General features: G+C 26.1%; 1 protein-coding gene across 1 annotated transcript; it reads right to left on the bottom strand.

Moving 5' to 3' along the window:
- Positions 1-47: 47 nt before the first annotated feature.
- On the bottom strand, positions 48-19,171 carry LOC113553256. Its single transcript, XM_026956488.1, has 10 exons — positions 19,120-19,171; positions 7,120-7,164; positions 6,845-7,036; positions 6,624-6,777; positions 6,365-6,471; positions 5,555-5,712; positions 3,470-3,713; positions 2,363-2,472; positions 2,129-2,275; positions 48-818 (listed from the first exon to the last, which is right to left on the bottom strand). Exons 1-10 carry the CDS (start codon positions 19,169-19,171, stop codon positions 228-230), a joined length of 1,800 nt encoding a protein of 599 aa, XP_026812289.1. The 3' UTR covers positions 48-227.
- Between the last annotated feature and the right edge of the window lie 261 nt (positions 19,172-19,432).

Raw genomic sequence — 19,432 nt, 5'->3', positions numbered from 1 at the left:
ATTTTTATATTTTCAAGTAACGGACAATTTTTAAAAATATTTATTTTTTAATTTATTGAAAATATTGACTGTACTCAGATTTAATGTATATTATCTTCCATAACTATCATTTTTATTTTAGTCCAATTCATTAATTGAGCATTTTGTTTATTTTTGGCTTTCCTTAACAAGAAGCTTACTTTTAATTAACTAAAATAATAGTAATATTGTATACAATGGTATATTAGTCAATGCATAACTATGACGTCTGGAGCTGATTTAGTTGATTCAATACTATAAGGCCTTTGACTTAATTCTGACGAAAATTTATCCATTTCAATAACAGCTTCAGCCCTAAATTTTGATGGCTTTGCATCAGCGGAACTGTCTGAATCTTTTCGATATCCAAAAGTAGAAAATCCTAATGGCGGTCTGAAAGGTGATTCTGACGGTCTTACTCTATAGTGGCCAGCAGTTTTTGGTACCACTGAAGTGTCAAAAAGGCTCTCTCTAGTTTGACACTCAATATCTTTAGTTTCTGCTGTTATTGAATAGGAACTTATCAATCCATCACCTTCTTCATCTTCAACCGAAGGATAAAGGCGAGGAGGGTCATGTTTCATTAACACTGGAATAAGGTCACCTGATGGTACATAACAATCAGAACTAGATATGTTATTAGTATGTTTGCTTTGAATTAGGTTGGTGGTTTGACTACTGTTGTCACTTTGTGGATAGTCATGTCCTTGTACACCAGAATCCTCAAGTGATTGTTCATCTGTTACATGCATTCTTCCAATTTGATCTAAATGATCTTCTCTTGAATGGCGCATGTGTTCCTATTAAAAAAAAAGTTTTAAATTATAATGAAAAGATTAAAACAAAATTAATATAGTTAGATATAATAAATATGTTTGAATTAATATTTGCTTACAAGTATAATGTTTATCGCTATATACATAAGAGTATTTTAATCCATTCCTATTCTCAAATATTTTAGTAAGAAAATAAAAATAAAGTTTTTTGATTCTCAGTAGACTGGTGAATGTATTTTTTTACAGTGATGTTTTTTTATTTTTGTATTATCCCTTTTGAAAAGTATAAATTTACCGTCACTCATCCTTGAAGATGGTGTCTAGTTTAAAATACAACAAATTAGTATTTTGAAAAGTTACACTATACTTTTCAGAATTATGAAAAAACTAGTATATTTATGCAAAAATAGAAATTAAAAAAAAAATCGATTTTGTTTTTTGTTGTTATTTAAATACAAAGAGACTTTTAAGATAGTTTTAACATTTTCTAGACATCCTATAATTTTTAAATATTTTAGTTTGAAATTCATTAAAATTATTAATTTTATAACTAAAGCTTATGTAGTTATGTGATATAGGTACAACTACAAGATTCTCGTACGTCGTTTTCAAAGAAATTTAAAAATATTCAAAATAGATATATGCAATTTTTTAAGTTATAATTTAGTTAAAATTGGAAAATAACAATTGTATTTGTACCTAGCATTTTATTTATTATATTTTAACTAAAAAAAAAATATGATCGTAATAAACTTCACCATTTTTTACACGTAATAATAATGAAATATTCGAAACATTTATATTTATTTTAAGCTTTTTTTAACACGAACCTATTCATATCGTTCTATTTTATAATTAATATAATGTACCTATGCTATGTTTTTGGCAAAAATGTGTTCACCATACCACATATTACTAATAATAACATACAAAAAATTATAAATTATCCTTAAAAATACAGGTTGACTTTGAGGTTTGTGCTCAGAATTGTATATTGTTAGCTATAATTTACTATTAAATTCAAATTTAAAACACTAATAACAATGACCTACTCAATTACTAGTATATTTACTCCTAAATCCATCCTTATAGAAAAGCGACTTACCCGGGGTTTTTATTTATTTTATATTGAGCATAAATAAACCAAAATAATTTAAATATGTACTTAAGACTTAATAATAATAATTAATGTAGCTCTTGATTTAAATAATACAATTTATTACAATTTGACATTTTCATGGTAGTTAAATACTTAAATGTAATAAGTATTAAAAAACAACAAACTATATTATACATATCTATTATCTGGTTAGGTTGTATTTTATACAACTTACTTTTATGATTCGGTGATCGTGCACAAGTTTTCGGACAATATTGGTAATAAATGCTGAACACATGCCGCATAATATTAAAAAAAATACTACTAAAATAACTATTATGTCAAAACTTGAAAATAGTTGCATTAATCTGTTGTCTTCTTCCTAAAATAATTTTAAATTAATAGCTTATTTAATTAATAATAATAACATTTAAAATAAAATTCAAGTTAATTATGTTTTAATAAATACCGGACACCCGTCTTCATCCCATCGAAAACGACAATTCTCGACTTTATTGCAACGTAATTCGGACGCAATACATGTTAAGTCTTCACAATCGTATTGATCACTACCGCACGCTGTAAAACATAGTTTCGAGTTTGTTAGACATAATATGTGATATAATATGTACAAGTGTGTGTGTCATCGTTTTAATATTTACCTAAGTTGGACCGTAAACTTATAAAATTGTCTTACACTTGTAGCAAATCGAGAGGAGGATTATTTTGATTTTAATTGCAATACTACTACCTACTAGACATTGCAAAAATTTTCAAACTAAAAATTCCTACTTTTAAAATTTAAAATATCGTGTTTAGAATGTTTAGATAATATGATGATTATATTATAATGTACTGTTACCTCTATACGTATTAATATATTGTTGTAAATTTGTAATGAAGAACCAAGAGGCGTGTTCATAAAGTATAGGCATTTATAAAGTACTTATAAGTATAAAGTATTATAAGTCAACACGAATAGCATTTATCCGTCTATCCGGGCCATCACTATAATCAACTAAATGACGCTACCTAAGTTTGAGGTTTTTTTCGGAAATTCCAGATGCATTTATTAGGTACTAAAGTAAAATGGTTTTTTTATTACTATTTAATGAAATTTGGTAAAAATAGTCATAATAATGTAAAATGATTAAACTTTATGAATGTTTTTGAAAATCCTTTTGTAGAAATAACATATTTGATGTATCTAAATTGAGATATAGGTATAGTTTTACCTATCTCAATATCTTTGTATAAAACTATACATATGGCTTTCGAGCGAAACTTATTTATTGATACAATATCTATAATAGTATCCGACTATCCTAGTGCAGTTGAATTTTAATTTACAAAACTATCACATCCCGAATGTACATTATAAACTATAGTGATATAGAATATGTGCAGATAGAGGTACTGGGTAGTGATATATAATAATATTCACAGAAACTTTTTCATCTCAAACTATTATAATACAATATTTGTCATTCTGTGAGTATATATGAGGTATCTTGCATCGATTCCTTTTGCCTCAATTTATACTATAGTTTACTATTACTTATATGTTACATCATACCTTCATCTTTAGTCTTGGTACGGTATGCAGTGTAAAGTGCCGAGAACTTTGATTTCACTCCCTTCCCCTCTGCCAAGAATCGTACATGCAACGTGTCCCCCGATGATTGTACCATTTCAGCTATCGATCCACAGAACACTTTGAGCCGCGAAGCCATATCTGTGCGGTTTGAAAAAATCTCCACTACGTTCAAGCCGCAATCATTAGGTTTTTCTAGAGAGAATTCTTTGAAGTTAAGCTGAATCTAAAATAAATGTTTCGAGTGAATAATTATGTTGATCGCATTTATTCGATTATTATAATATAATATTGATGGTTTTTATATTAAATTTGTAGACACAACTAGACGATTTTTCGAACTAAGACATAAAAATATTAAGTATTAAGCTATAGAGTATCACTGAGTATTTATGTGAATGAAAAGTACAACAGTTAAGGGGATTGGAAGCGGTGATTTTCTGTCTTTGTCTTACACACGTGGAACATAGTGAAATAGCTATATATAGCGTATACGCGCCTGACAAAAGTTTAGGTACTTCTAGTTGTTCGATTTAAAATATGTAAAGATGATTGAATTGGTATACAAGTTTACTTTGCATAGGTCAAAGCATATTTTTAATATATTTAATAATAAAAATTGACAAATTTATAAAATTTAAAATATTTATTCTCTTTAAAATATTTATTTTAAATAATAAAACAATCGAAAAAGTGCTTCGACCGATGCAAAGTAAACTTTTATACCAATTAAAACATCTTTACATATTTTAAATCGAACAACTATAAGTACCTTTTTAATTTTGTCAGGCGTATAGCTATGTTGCACGTGTGTTAGACAAAGACAGAAAGTCGCCGCTTCCAATCCCCTTAACAACTGATTTCAGAGTAAAAGTTTAAATTTAAAAATCCAATAAGGTGGTTCTAGTAAGTCAAAAAATAAAGTTATCAGACTTTCTGCTGTGGCAAAATTGTGGTTTAATTTTAATTTTGTAATCAACAAGGTTGTACGATATTTTTTTTTTAAGCTCGGTCAAAGTGTGTTTTATAGATACAAATAGAATATTAAATATTTTATTTTTTTTGAGAGGGGGAGGGTCTGAAACTTGCAGGTACCTATATTTAATACTAGTCTTTTATGATGCTTTTCTAATATTACAAAACTCCTAAATAAATTTTCTTGCTACGCTCCAATGAGTACCTTTTACAAACATTCAAACATTAAATATTAATTTATTCCCATTCCCAAACAACTTTTTAAATAAAATAATATAATTTTTTTAATTTTAAAAAATTAAAGTTATTCTGCAGAAGTCACTATAACAGTAATTAATTCAAAAATATGATATTATTAATTTTTGTGTACAGGATGAATCATAATAATAATCATATTAATTGTTAATTGTATTCGCCTTTCAGTTTTAGAAAACTTGTTTAAAATACCATTCTGTGCTACGAAATAAATTTTAATAATAATGGTGTGCGGTGACTAGTCATTTTCGTGTCACTATTTTTTTTTTATATAATAGCAATATAAATATATTTAGTCTGATCTTTAATAAATTACAATAAACATTTAAAAATGTGTTTGTTTTTACATGCATCACTAAAAAACTAGCAGATGTCAGATGTGGTTAACATATTCATTTCATTATTGAAAACCAATTGATTATTTGATCTGTAGCGTTAATTTTTATATAGAGATGAAGATATTTTTATATTTTCTAATGTGGTACTTGATAAACTTTTTGCGTATGAACCGTTTTTCAGAACAAGAATTTTCGATCTTTGTATAATAATATTTAAGACAGAAATTCATATGTAGAAAATGGTTTAGTTTAAATTTAGATAAGATTTATATTTAAGGTATTAACAGAATAAAATAAGCGAGACTAGCTTGTCTCACAATTATGTGACAACGAAAGGATTTTTCTATTCAAAAATTTTGGATGGTTCCTCCAAGGTTCCGAGTCTCCAACCATCAGCTAAACCCACCTCTTACAAGTTTGTGACTAAATACAGGGCTAAGCATGTACAATGTACTATATAATGAATTATATACTTGTGTTTCCAAAATAGAATAGTTACCTTCCAACCAGGTTTTACTCGTATTATCCACATGCAATCCAATGGCACTTGGTTTGCGAGCGTTTTATTCTTTAAATCGTCAACTTCAGTGCTATTTATGTAACCCTGTGAACCATCCACGAATTTACGACATGGCGGAAGCTCCGATTTCTCTATGTCTGTAAAATATAATCAACACAACAATTAGGTACAGATTTAAAAATATTTTATTTTGATTTTATGCCATTAATTTATGAACCATTGTATATTTTCCAAAATGTATTAAATTTGTTTTGTAGAATCTGTTCAAATAATTAAACAGACTTTATTGCTCTGGTTCAGTGACATATTAGGTACAAGGGTACCTGTAACTACACCATTCCGATCGTCAAAAAAACATTCTGCTTTGAAATAAGGAATTAAAAGTGCATGTTATAATTAAAAAAAAGAAACAATTTAAAAATGATTATAAAAAATAGTAAAACTTTATTTTTTTTAAATAAATGTTGTTTTTAATGATTCAAAATTATGTAAAAAAAAATGTATTCAAAAATTGAAAAATGTTTATAGTTTTATTAAATAATTAGAGTATCTTACGATCAAATAGTTACCCTGAAAAAAGTAGTAAAAAAAAAAGTAGAAATAGTCGAATGCTTGAGAAAGCAACAAACTTGAAATTATATTGATGTAGGTACCTAATCCAATATCCATATCCATGCACAGAGAATGAATATTTCCATGTTTATAAAAATTTTAACAAATATTTATCAACCCAAGTATATAATGTTGGTAACAGTTTATAAATAAAAATCATGTATTATTATTGTTCACCTGGTGGGGGTTTCTTAATGAATTTGTAAACGGCGTGGAATCCTTCATATTCAATATTTTCGTCCGATCGAAATCTCAACCATAAGTATTTGCCCGATGAAATTATTCTAGAAAAGAAGGATAATATCAAATAATACAATATTATGATTATTAAATTTATGTATCCAAAATATTTCCCAACTACAATGAGACTATAATATTTGCATTGCAGCTTATATTTTAACAACATATTTAAGTTTAGAAAATTAAGATTACTCACTTAGGCGGGAACTGGTTTCCACAATAGTAATTCGCTGGAATTGAATATCCGTAAGGACCATCTCGAATTTCCAGATGATCATGCTTACACCCAATACTTGGTTCTATGGTGAACGAGTCCCTAAAGTCAAGTTCAATTATCTCTCCAGGACCAGCTAGGGAAAAATATTAATTTCAATTTTAATGTTTCATTTAAAATTATTCAAATCACTATTCATTCACCTTCTAACAATCTGATACATTCTGTATTATTGGGATAAGGTTGAGGATAACCCGGAGAGTAGAACTCAAATTCTGTTTCAAACTGATGACACGGTGAAATAGCCATCAAAGTTTCAGATGCCATATCTTGAACCGGTATATCATAATCAATAGTAGTTGTTAACGAAACATTAGTTTCGATTGTATCCAAATCTAAAATTTAAGTTTTTAAATAGCGAATAAAATAAAAAAATTAATTATATAAAAATTAATATTTTATATTATAAAATATTTACCTAATCCAAATACTTTTTTTGAAATTATTAAAAATACCGCAATACCTAAAAAAAAAACCATCTAATATTTAATTTCTTATATTATGTTATAAATGTATAATAGTATATATATTTTTAATAGTAAATTAGCTTTAAAACATTGTAATAACTGCTGAGATCTGGAATCGCATGAGAATGCAATACAAATAATAATATTTATATTGATGAATAATTAGTAGTTACGGTGTAAAAAGAAGATATAATAATAAATCTATAAAACTGATCACCAATCAATATTATATTTATATATATATACACAACATATTTCATAATAATATAGTCAATAAGTCTAAGTTAAAAAAAAAAGTCTAAAAACCTATTGTTGCTAACTGAAAGTGATGCAGTGCATTGGAATGAAGAGATTAAATAAAGGAGAAAACTTACATCAAGTCAAAAACCTACATATATATATATATATATATATATAGTTTGTGTCTGAGTGAGACAAATATAAAATAGATTTGTTAAAATGTAATACCTACCCATTATACTCGTATGTAGATTTATAATCGCAGTTTATAAAGGAATATTGTGAAGTATTATACTTCTGTTGACAATTAAAAATTTGCAATGAAATATATTTTACACGATAAAAAAAAATAAATTTAATAATATGTCATACTTTTACATAAAGTAATGTTCGAAAAAAATATTTTTGTGACATCTAGAGTAAAAATTTATAATTGTTCATTAGTTTTTTAGTCTTTGAAATGTTCTAATTTCTAACAGCAGATTGTCCATCACGCTTATTTAGAATTTAATCACGTAAAATATTAAAATCCATGGATAAAAAAATACAACAAATACAACAAATTTGTTGTTCTGAATGAATCGGAATATATTTTTTTTATTCTTTAACTTTGCGTTATAATTAGTCTCAACAGTTAAGTCATATAATAGTAATAATAGTATATAGTATATATAATTATATATACGCGTATATAGATTTACAAAAATTAAACAATGAACCTTTTGTGTATAAAAAATAATAAGATAGAGAACATAATGTTCTTTTAGTCAAGAGGAAAAAAATATTATGAATATTGAAGAGAATGTTCGAAGAACTAAAAGGAGCACTAACTGAATTTAAAAACTAAATATGTATTTATAAGTAGGTACTAGATGTGCCTACAATAAAATAATTTCATAATGATAGTATACCCTACCAAAAACTACTGGTTCGGAATACTAATTATGTTTATTATTTATATTGTTAGGTATTTAATATATTGTTTAGGTGTATGTAAATACTGTAATACTATTCAACAGATCATGTTTAAAAACAAATAACACTTAGGTATATCTACTTTAGAATTTAAAATAGTAATTTATTTTTTGTTTTCGATAAAAAAAAGTTAATACAAAGCCCATGAGAGCACCTTTTTACATTATATTTCTGCTATAGTGCTGTATCTCTACTACTCTACTACAATATTAAATTCTCATCTTATACTTAAATTATATCTATAGCTGATAATTCATTTTCTCTTTATCATTCAACAGACGATTAATAATTTATTTTATTTTTATCTCTCGGGACATAGCCTTATTCCGTTTTACATACTTAAACATGACGATTGTTCTGTTTATACTTGACTTTAAAATTCCATGATATAACTTGGACGATAACTTTTTGTTTTGTTATAGTTGTCATTATATTATATATTATAATTGTTTTGTTTTGTCTATATTACTATTTACTATATTAATTATGAAATCCGCTTTAGTGGCTCGATTTATCATATAGGAACACATAATGATACTTGAAAGTACATTACATATCATCACTAAACTTAATTAAAATTATTTATCTAATATTTTAATTATTTTGTTTTATCAGTAATATTCTAGTGGTTACATACTAATATAGACAATAATACAATATTATAGTATATTATATGTGTTTAAAATGTACAGAATGATAGTATTATATGAACAAAAATATTAAAGAAAAAAATATTTTAATTCAATGTGCAATGTAGTATTTTCTCAAAGAACTCATTCATCGTTTTTGAATAAATACAAAAAATTAATAAGGTAAACAGTTAAATCGATATCTATAGATGACAGATATAATATAATGTTATCAGTATATTAAATCATTAATTAATAAACTGACTTTAATTTGATTAAAATCAGGAAAGTAATTTCTTTAAAAATTCGTCTAAAATTCTAGATCAATATGACAAATTGACAATAAACCTACATTGAAACCACTACAGCTGGCTAAAATGAATTAACTTATAACTGATTAATAAAGTAATCGACTCGCTGACAAACTCACAACAATTTAAGAAAAATCATTTGACAAAGTACAGAACGACCCGTGTTTCTTCTTGGTCAAGTTCCACTCTGTTCGAGACAGTGTAGGTTACTATAGATAGTCCTTTACCCGAAGCCAAACCCACTGTACGTAATTTTAAGAGTACCTATAATATATTTAATTAAAGAGATTTCTATTATAAATCATAGTCTTTATAATGTTCATTTTATAAACGAGACGGCGTATTGCTGAGTCAGTGTATAGTTAATATTTGATTACTTTTGAATAAATTAAATTAATATATTATTAATTCGCTTAAAAGCTTGGGATGTATTATTGTATTATTTTATTATAACGACAAAATAATTTATAATCTGTCCTAACCAAATTTATGATCTAATACCTCCCTAATGTGACTATAAGGGGAAAACTTTCATTACCCAAATAATATATATACTAACGTTAGATAAAATATAATAGTTACATGTTAGAAAGTTACTGAAACATTATAACACGCAATAAGTGGGCGTTGTATTTTTATTCTCCCCTAATATTTTTTTATAATGTTGATGGATTTTTATTTTGTTTTAACAAAATGTTATAAATAATAGGTATTTTCATATTATAATAAACATATTAATTTGTTAATGCACAATATAATAGAAAGCAACGTTATTAGGTATATATGTGTAAATTAATTAATTTACATAATTCAATGCATAATATGTCGTATAATATCATTGATTATAAATACTAATTATAATCAATGACAATATACAATGTAACAACTGAAAATATATTATAAAATGTCGTAAAACACGATATTTTTTTAAAAAACTAAAATAATTAAGATAGGCAAGTGGCCCCACTCTGCTGTATGTTAGGTATCCAGTGCTTCACTATTATGGGTGTGTTAAATTGTAAGTCAATGATATATCATTGTGTACGAAATAAGATTCTGAGCGGTCTATCAGCATATATCACTAAATATATATTATGATATGTTTTTTAAATAAAATTATTTAAGTCATTTATTTTATTTTTGGTATTATAAAAGGTTGATATTATTTTTTCCGAAAATATTGCATTTATTATATTATTAATTTTTAATTATTATAATAATATTTATTTATACCATGTTATATTATATTATATTATAATTTTACACAACTCAAAATTGAATAAAAATTTTTCCTTAAATACCGTAAAACAGTCAAAACAGATTCATAATATAATTTGATAATAATATTTTAAAACAAATAAAAATTTCATTGCGTATAGTGAAATTCATATTAAGATAACATACGTAAAAGTTATAAGTCCTCATAACTAATGTTTTGAAATTCTAACAAAATAATTTACACCTGACCACCGTCATTTATCTATAAATAAGTAATTTCGTTCAAATTTGAATTTAAAATATTTATAAAAAATAGTTGCCTTAAATATAGATTTTATGATTTTAGTGTATGAACTACTTATGAGAAATCTTGCATAAAATTTTCAAGAATTTTGACCGAGTCAATAATTTTTTATCAATAATTATAAAAAAAATACTAAATTGAGAATTATTACTATTATTATGATATAATGATATACCATAAACATTTGGTGAAAATTTCAAGCATTTACTGTTTATTTATTTTTTTTTTGAAATTTAAAAATTATTAAAAATCATTTGAGGAGAAATAATTATTTTATAAGTATATATGCAATGTCATAAAAATTTTAACTTAAAATGCTCATTAATAATTGATTTAATATTCCGGTAGCACTTTTTTTTTATAAATAATTTGAAAACTTATAAAAAACCTTGGATTTAAAATTTAAGTCTTCCAAGATATAAAAAAAAATTTTTTATACATTTCTAACTACAAAATAATTTCTAATTTTCACGATTATTATGAATTTTATCAAACTTTGAACTGCGCGTTGCACGTTATAAAAATTATTGTGACTTTTTCGATTTTTTTATTTAAGAAATTAACAACTTATAAGGAGCTTTGTATTCAATTTTGTGAAAGTTTTTACAGGAAAAAAAGGCACATCATTGTAAAATGAATACGAAATTGTCGTTCTACTCAAAATCTAAAATATGAAAAATTCGGTCTGCTATATGGTAAGAGGATCGAGTATTCAGTGGTGCATCGTTTGTGCACCACTATTGATAATTTCGACTTTTTTATTCATAAGATAGAACGCATCGTTCGATTTTTGGGTTATGCATCATTTATTATATATGACCTGTTTACCTTATACGTCAAATTTTCGTCTACCATATTATACGCATCAGAATATTTAACAATAGCTGAACCATTAAGATTTGAAAAGATTAAGAGTATCCATAACGTAAGTTGTTCACTATCTTTCAACTCAACATTTGGAGTTTGTAATATTCAATTTTCAAATATTAAAGTGTATCTGTTTACAAATATCAACGTATAATATATTTACGATCATATAGTTAACAATAAAACAACTGTGTACGAATCGTGATTCGTGAATTGTAACAATAACGAACCTATGGATTTGTATCGTAGTATGTAATATAATTTTATTTATTAAATTTCAACATTTGTCATATCCTTCTTTTATTGAATAATAATATGTTAATGAGCAAACGATATAAAGTATAAACAGATAATTCTCAAACAATGCACGATTTTTTGAATCTGGTATACAAAAGATACTCAAATTATGTTCCACGTCATGTTACTCGGATAATCGGGTTACTGTATGGAAGTGTGTTAAATCGTTGATTATGAAAAACGAATATGAGACTTTGGAGACAATCTGTCAGCCTATACTATATTTGAATATTTCTATTTCTATTAGTAATGTAGTAAACTAAATAAGTTATTGCCAAAAACAAATCGCAAAATAAATTCCATAGGTACCTAATAGCATTATTTTATATAAACATATATAGCTGTACATTTTTCTTATATATATAATTAATAAGTCAATGGCAACATATTGTAAAACGGTGTTAATTGGATAACATTCTTGATTCGTGATATAAATAGGTTAAAGTTAATTTAAATTTTTGAAAAAGTCATAGTAAATAATAGTAATAAGTTCGGATTTACAACTCTTACAAGACCTTACAAATAATATTTTTGAATTACATAAAATAACTAAAATCGTTATTTTTTGTTTTAACATCATATTTTTTAAAAATGTTAACTTAAAATGTTTTGATGTAATATTTTATTGTAAAACAAAATATTTTGAAAATTATATACTTTTGAAAAAATGTCAATAAATTACAGTTATTCATTTTTGAGTTATAACAATAAAATCTAAGTTTAAAGTGTTCTATAAATACTTTTTTTTTATCGATACATTTTTATTATAGTTTTTTCGATAACTTTGAAAGTACTGTGTATTTTTTATTATATCCAATTTGGTATCAAAAACCTTAAACAATTTAAGTATTTTTTCTGTTGAAAAGTGTCTTCAGAGGCCAGGTAAAAGTTTTTTGACACACATTATTCAATCATCGTAAAATCTACGAAATCTAAAAAAAGCCAGACAGTACACAAAAACTGTATAGGTCAGTATAGTTAGAAACTTTTATCCCTTCTCTCATACCGCAAAATATATTTGTTTAATATTATATCTGTGTAATCTACTTACCAGAAAGTAGTATTTTAAATATTATTATATATAAAAAGAGTTGATTGTGTACAATTGTGTTTTTCAGACATAATTAGTTACTAAAGTAATTAGTAACCAAGCTAGTTAAAAGTAAAATGGATTTGGCACATAATCTGCCTATATATATATATTATATATATATATATATAGGTCGTAGGATAAATACACCTACTATTTTGTAACCTTGTTATCATTTGTAATATAAAACTGTAAAGAACAATAAGTACAGTAAAAAAATTAAATAAATAGTTTTAGTTGTTTTCTAAAAAACCCGGGACAAAAACAAATATTATTAAAGACCTCTCGCTATAAATAAATCAATATAAGTTACTAATTACTGAATATAAATCTTCTATAGGTTTATAATAATCTTGAATTGTTTGTAAAATTTACCATAGTTTATTACAGTATCCAATCGCCGTTTAACTGCTAAAAGTATTGCATGTAATTCATCTACCCAATTATATTAATATAAATTATTAATTTGTTTTAAATTTATTTTGATAAAAATTACAATTTATAAGTTTAAAAAAGTTTAACTGAATATAAATATACAAGAGGTTGATACAACTTAGCGCGCGTGTTCTAATGTTCTAAACATAGTAAAATTAATTCAAAAATCTTGACATGACAATTTTTTTTGTCAATAATTTATTAATTAAAATATTAAACATTTCATAATCTGTAAATGTTTAAATAGATAATTAAAGAAACTAATAATGTACAAGTGAGTTAATTGAATTACCACTTTAATTGTAGCGTAATTAGTAATTGTACCTATTCATTTCAAATTGAGTACCTACACTTGGCTACTTTAGAAGATGGTCGTAAAAACGAAATGTTGTCGACGAAATAAACTTGTATTTACCTAATATATAAATGTTATTATCTATTATAATTAAGTACAGTTTTAGTGGTTGTAAATTAATAATATATTTTTAATAATTGTAAACATTTTAGCGTAAACAATAATGACGATAATAAAAAGATTTGAATGTTAGGTATGTATTACTATCCGTAAATATACTCCGTATTTACAAAGAAATTAAATAAATACTAACATTTTTTTAATGGCTAACATTTACCTAACCGTATATCCGTACATGATAAATAATGTAGATCTCAATTGTATTTAGTGAGCAAATTATGTCTCTACCGTGCCTATATAATTAACTAAATCACCATTAAATAACTACTGTAGAAGTATATTATTATGATTTAGAATTTACAGACAATTTACAGATATTCAACTAATATTAATTGTTTTGTTTATTAGTTATAACTTATTAGTGTTATTAGTTATTACTTTATTAGCTATTATACTTATTAGCAAAATGATATCTATGTACTATATACCTAACCTATAGGATATTCAGCATTCACAGACTTATTTTTATTTTTATTTTACTATAATACTATAATGTTAATAGGTAGTTATTTTTAAACTTAAATTACTTAATGAATTTAATTAGTTATTAGCAATCTTATAACAAAAATACGGGTTAATATGCACAAGCACTCATGAATTTGTTATAACTATTAAATATACATAATTAACATTTATGTGTTGATGTATCCATAAAACTTTCATTTCTTTAAAACTCTATTAACAAAGAATTAACTTTTATTTATTTATTTCACTTGTTTTTATTATGAAAAAAATACAGCTTTTACGTTTCAGTGTTTGATTAATTGATACTCATTAGCAACATAAGCAAACAAAAATTTATTATGGTTAAAATGCATATTATTAGTATAAAAATTCCATTTCAAAGTAATAAGCTAAAACAAAATTAGATATATTATTAAAAAAATATTTTAAATCAATATATTATATACAACTAGTACTTAATAAGTAATTATTCTAGCTAACTCGCAGTTTAATGATTACATTAACGTTAAATTTTGATCTAATGAAATATTTAAATACTAGCTACAATTATTTTAAATGCATTTACTTCATCAGAGTCAATATAGATAATAAAACATAGTTAATATCGCGCGTAAAACAAAAATGGATTTGAAAATTTTGACAGAGTATATGAAAGAAGCTTAGGAGGTAATTTTTAACTTATCAGAATATTATTTTATTTATATTTTATAATAATAAATTTATAATCAAAATTATATATTTTTTATTAAATGAATTAAATATAATGTATAAAAATTGTTATTTCTTTCTAAATGGTTATTATAATGAGTAAACTATAAAGCTTTAATGCTTTTCATAAAGTTTATCCGATGCAATATCGTTCCAGAAGTAAATTTCACGAAAATACTACTACTACGTTAATATGACTACAGGTAGAAGTGGGTTGACTAAATACTTTAAATTGTTTGAATTAATTAAGTATAATTTTGTAACAATATATATTTTATATTTAGATACTTATTTTCAAAGTAACTTTTAAATTTTTAAACTTAAATTAAAATAAATTTGCTTAAGTAACCTGTGGCTTAATAAAATAATAAAATATTATATACATATTTTAATATATTTTCTAACTTATGTATCATTTTACAATATACATGATTACTGATTAGGTATGGAATTTCGATGTTTTATTTAATATTATAATATAATTATATGATGTACACTGGACAGCTTACCTGTCAAGTAAAATTGTACGATTATAGTTAATAATTTATAAATAACTTGATATACTAGTACTATAGATTAATTACTTTCAACGTGTATATTTACTATTTACATATTATTACGATTAGGTGTTGTAGAAAAAATAATTTGTCTCCATCATATATTTAAGTGGCTAATTTGGTCTTATCGTTAGTAATAATAATATCCAATGTATAATAGTTAAATACTGATAAGTATATAGCTTTATTCAGATTCTATTAAATATCTAGTATCTAGAGCTTTCTTTTATGCTCGTTCCTACACATTACACATATGTTTAATTTCCAATTGGAACTTATTAATATTTAAATAATAAAAATATATAAGCTCTATTGCAATTTGCAAATTATGCAACACCGAGATATCCTTGATATTTGACGATGTAAATATAATATTATAAACATATAAATGTTACAGATATAAAAGTTAGTCCTAGGAAATTAATAATAAATAATAATATTTTTTATTTCAACTATAGGTATTATGATATTTTCGAATTAAATTACATGTATAAAAATAATACCTAGGTTAAGTGAGGTTTAGTAATAAGCAACAACTGACGATTGTCTGCCCAAAACATACACCTAGTAAAATAATTTATATAATTGCTATTATGCCTCCTAAAAAAAGTATATATGGCTGCTAACAAATTATAATTGAATCCGCGACTGAAACTCACCATTTCCTATTACCTAGGTTACAATTTAAAAACATTTTAATTTAATCACACCAAAGTTTTCATTAGTTTAATAAATTAGGAGTAGGTCTTGGGCGTCTACGATTTACTGTATAAGTATTTATATTATATAGTAACAAAATGTCTTTACCAGACCATCATAATTTTTTCTAAACGTGTGTTTTGGTCTGCAAATTGAATATATTTTTTGAAAAGCATCACATGGTAGGTACTTAATAGTATGGATTACTATCCATGATCTCATGTTAAAAAAACATTACTTTTTTTTAATTAAATAAAAAAACATTGTATGACTTTAATAGCAGACTACAACAATACCTACAGGTAGCTGTGATCTCCAACCGCTCGATCATGTATTATGAACTTGAATTAAAAATATCTAATGAATTTTTGTGATAACTTACGATGAGTGTAAGTGAAATTGTGCATTACTAATTTACTAATCATAAGATGTGCTAAACCTTCAAAGTTCTAAAAGTTTCCTGAACGTTTTTACAAGAATTATGTTTTTTTAAATTCGAAATCATTAAATCATCATACAATTTACTACAAATAAGAATTGTTGGGATAGCTCACTTTTATAATATTTTTGAAACTGACAAAACTTATGCATAATATAGTCTGCCTACAGGCTTTAATGATAAGTGATTACCTATATACCTAACACAAGAGCTATAGTGATTAAACTAAAAGTTTTACAAATAAGAAAGTAGGTATATCTTATTATTCAGTCATTACAGTCGTATATTATAATGGAAAAATGATTAACAGTGTAACTGCTAGTTTTGATTTTGTTCATCAAAAATAATAAATTAATACAATAATACCTATCCTGTTTTTTAAAATATTGAAAAAAAATTTCCACCGTGACATTTTTTATAACAGTAAACTGTAGTATTTACAATACTCCTAAACATTTTTCAAAAAATTGAATAGCACCTAATAATAATAATATGGATTATTTATGGAATCTCAATTCGATGGATTAATTGGCCAAAAACGAGTACCTTTGTACAGATTGTTAAATTTAACTATGACATCATATTAATGATTGTTACCAGTGCTCCAATAAAACATTTTCTAACGAGGGTAAAAATTAAAATGTTTGTTAAAATGTAACTCATTAAATTTGGACAAATTGTTTAACAAATCTTTAAAATATAAAGATTAATATCAATGATTTTTAAAAGCAGAAATAATAGTCGTGGCTAATTTATATAATAATTTTGATCTTGACACGTTTGACAAATAGTTTATAAGCACGTGTTCCCTAACGGCCCTAACTTATAAAGTTATTACAAATTGCAATAACAATTATTCCTATACGTTCAGCTACATGTGAACGGTCGTTTTCCTCAATGCGACGTGTTAAAAATTGGCCAACGACCAATATGTTACAAGTGAATCGGTAATTTAAACAATTTAGCAATATTAAATATCGAATGACTCACTAATTCCAGAACAAATTTTAGACGATTTAGATCAGGAGAAAGAACATTAAGGAAAAATTATAATTAAAAAAAGGAATTAGTCGTCGTTATTTATTGTTAGAAAAAGAACTCTTTAGTATGCTAGAAATTATTAAAACTATATTGTCGCGCCTACAGGCTAGAATATGCAACGATTGACCTTGAACTCGACTAATCCGCGTCTAAAAATGGAAATTTGGAATAAGAATGACGTTTATTCTAGCCGGATCGTTTATAATCCTTCTCGACCACGTGTTTTAACGAACGCTTGAAACCGACGATATTATAATATACTATTGTAATATTTAATAATATGCATCTTCGATCCGTCGTTGCTAAATATGTACCTTTATTATTTCATTATTTGATATTTCTATTTATTTGTAAATTGATAATTTGTGTCTTTATTATAAATAATTGCTCAAATTACCACCTAACCAACAGGCTACTACTACCTACTAAATTTAGACGTCGATACGTATAAGCATTAAGCAGCAAGCTGCGGTGGCGGAAAACTTCGGGCAAAGAAACGAGTGCGGTTTCCGAGAAAGCAATCTTTTCGGTGTCACAACACTTCGCTCGCGATGACGAATGACCCTCTTATATACACACGTCACTCACACTTACATACGCACAGAGTATATATTATATACAGTACGAGACACAGAGAGACCTTATTATTTTATTTTTTCCTCTTAGAACCGCACCGACAACGGGTGGAACTGTTAAACTCATTGTTATAATGAGGCACGGGACACAGAACTGAACCAGACGTTTTCGATTTTTATATATTTCACATAGTTATACTCGAATTGAGTTTTTTCCTTCCCGTCACGGAGGACATGTGATACGTTTAATTATTCATCTATGAAATCGACAACAATATAGTTATCATATTATAATATATTTCCGGCGTATATACACCGCACTGCGCGCACGTGGACAGGAGTTAGGACTTATATATACTATAGCAGTATTTCTGAGCCCATGCTGTATAATATTATATTATAATACGCGCGTGTATATGTATGTACAGTGTATATATATTATATTATGCGCGAACCGGGACATATTGGCCGGGTACCGGCGCCGAACAATGTTTCGACTCTCGTTCTCTTTCTTTTTTTCTTTTTGGCAAACATTTTTGGCATTGATTTATTTATACACGGCGCATACCTACGATATAATAATAATAATAATAATAATATATATAATTCCGTTGCGTTTTACTTACACAGCGCCGGACCACTACTACGTTGTCCCGCGACGACCACCAGCGGCGACATAATTCCGAAACCCGTTCCGCCGGAACCGATGACATTTAACGCCTTTATGACCGCCGCGCGAGACTGCACCGGACGAACCTATACAGCAGCAGTCGTCGTACGATCAGGGTACGCGGTCGCCGTCACCAGCACTGCGCAATCACCGCCTCCGCCGCCGCCGCGGACGTGGTGACGAGGTTGCAGGTGGTCGTGGTCGCGATCACACCGTCACCATCACCGGCTCGGCGCACGGTCGTCGCGCGACGTCCGCTCGTCTCCATA

The sequence above is a fragment of the Rhopalosiphum maidis genome, chromosome 1, assembly GCF_003676215.2.
Source record: "Rhopalosiphum maidis isolate BTI-1 chromosome 1, ASM367621v3, whole genome shotgun sequence".
NCBI classification, from domain to species: Eukaryota; Metazoa; Arthropoda; class Insecta; order Hemiptera; family Aphididae; genus Rhopalosiphum; species Rhopalosiphum maidis.
This window is presented reverse-complemented; position numbering and strand designations above follow the sequence as displayed.

What these genes read in the sequence shown, in the direction of transcription:
- LOC113553256 (XM_026956488.1), bottom strand. Translation starts at nt 19,171, where the DNA reads ATGTCGCCGCTGGTGGTCGTCGCGGGACAACGTAGTAGTGGTCCGGCG. An exon ending in GAGTAAAACCTGGTTGGAAG is followed by an intron (nt 3,714 to 5,554) that starts GTAACTATTCTA and finishes CATTTATTTTAG; the next exon opens with ATTCAGCTTAACTTCAAAGA. An exon ending in TACCAAGACTAAAGATGAAG is followed by an intron (nt 2,473 to 3,469) that starts GTATGATGTAAC and finishes TATGTTTTACAG; the next exon opens with CGTGCGGTAGTGATCAATAC.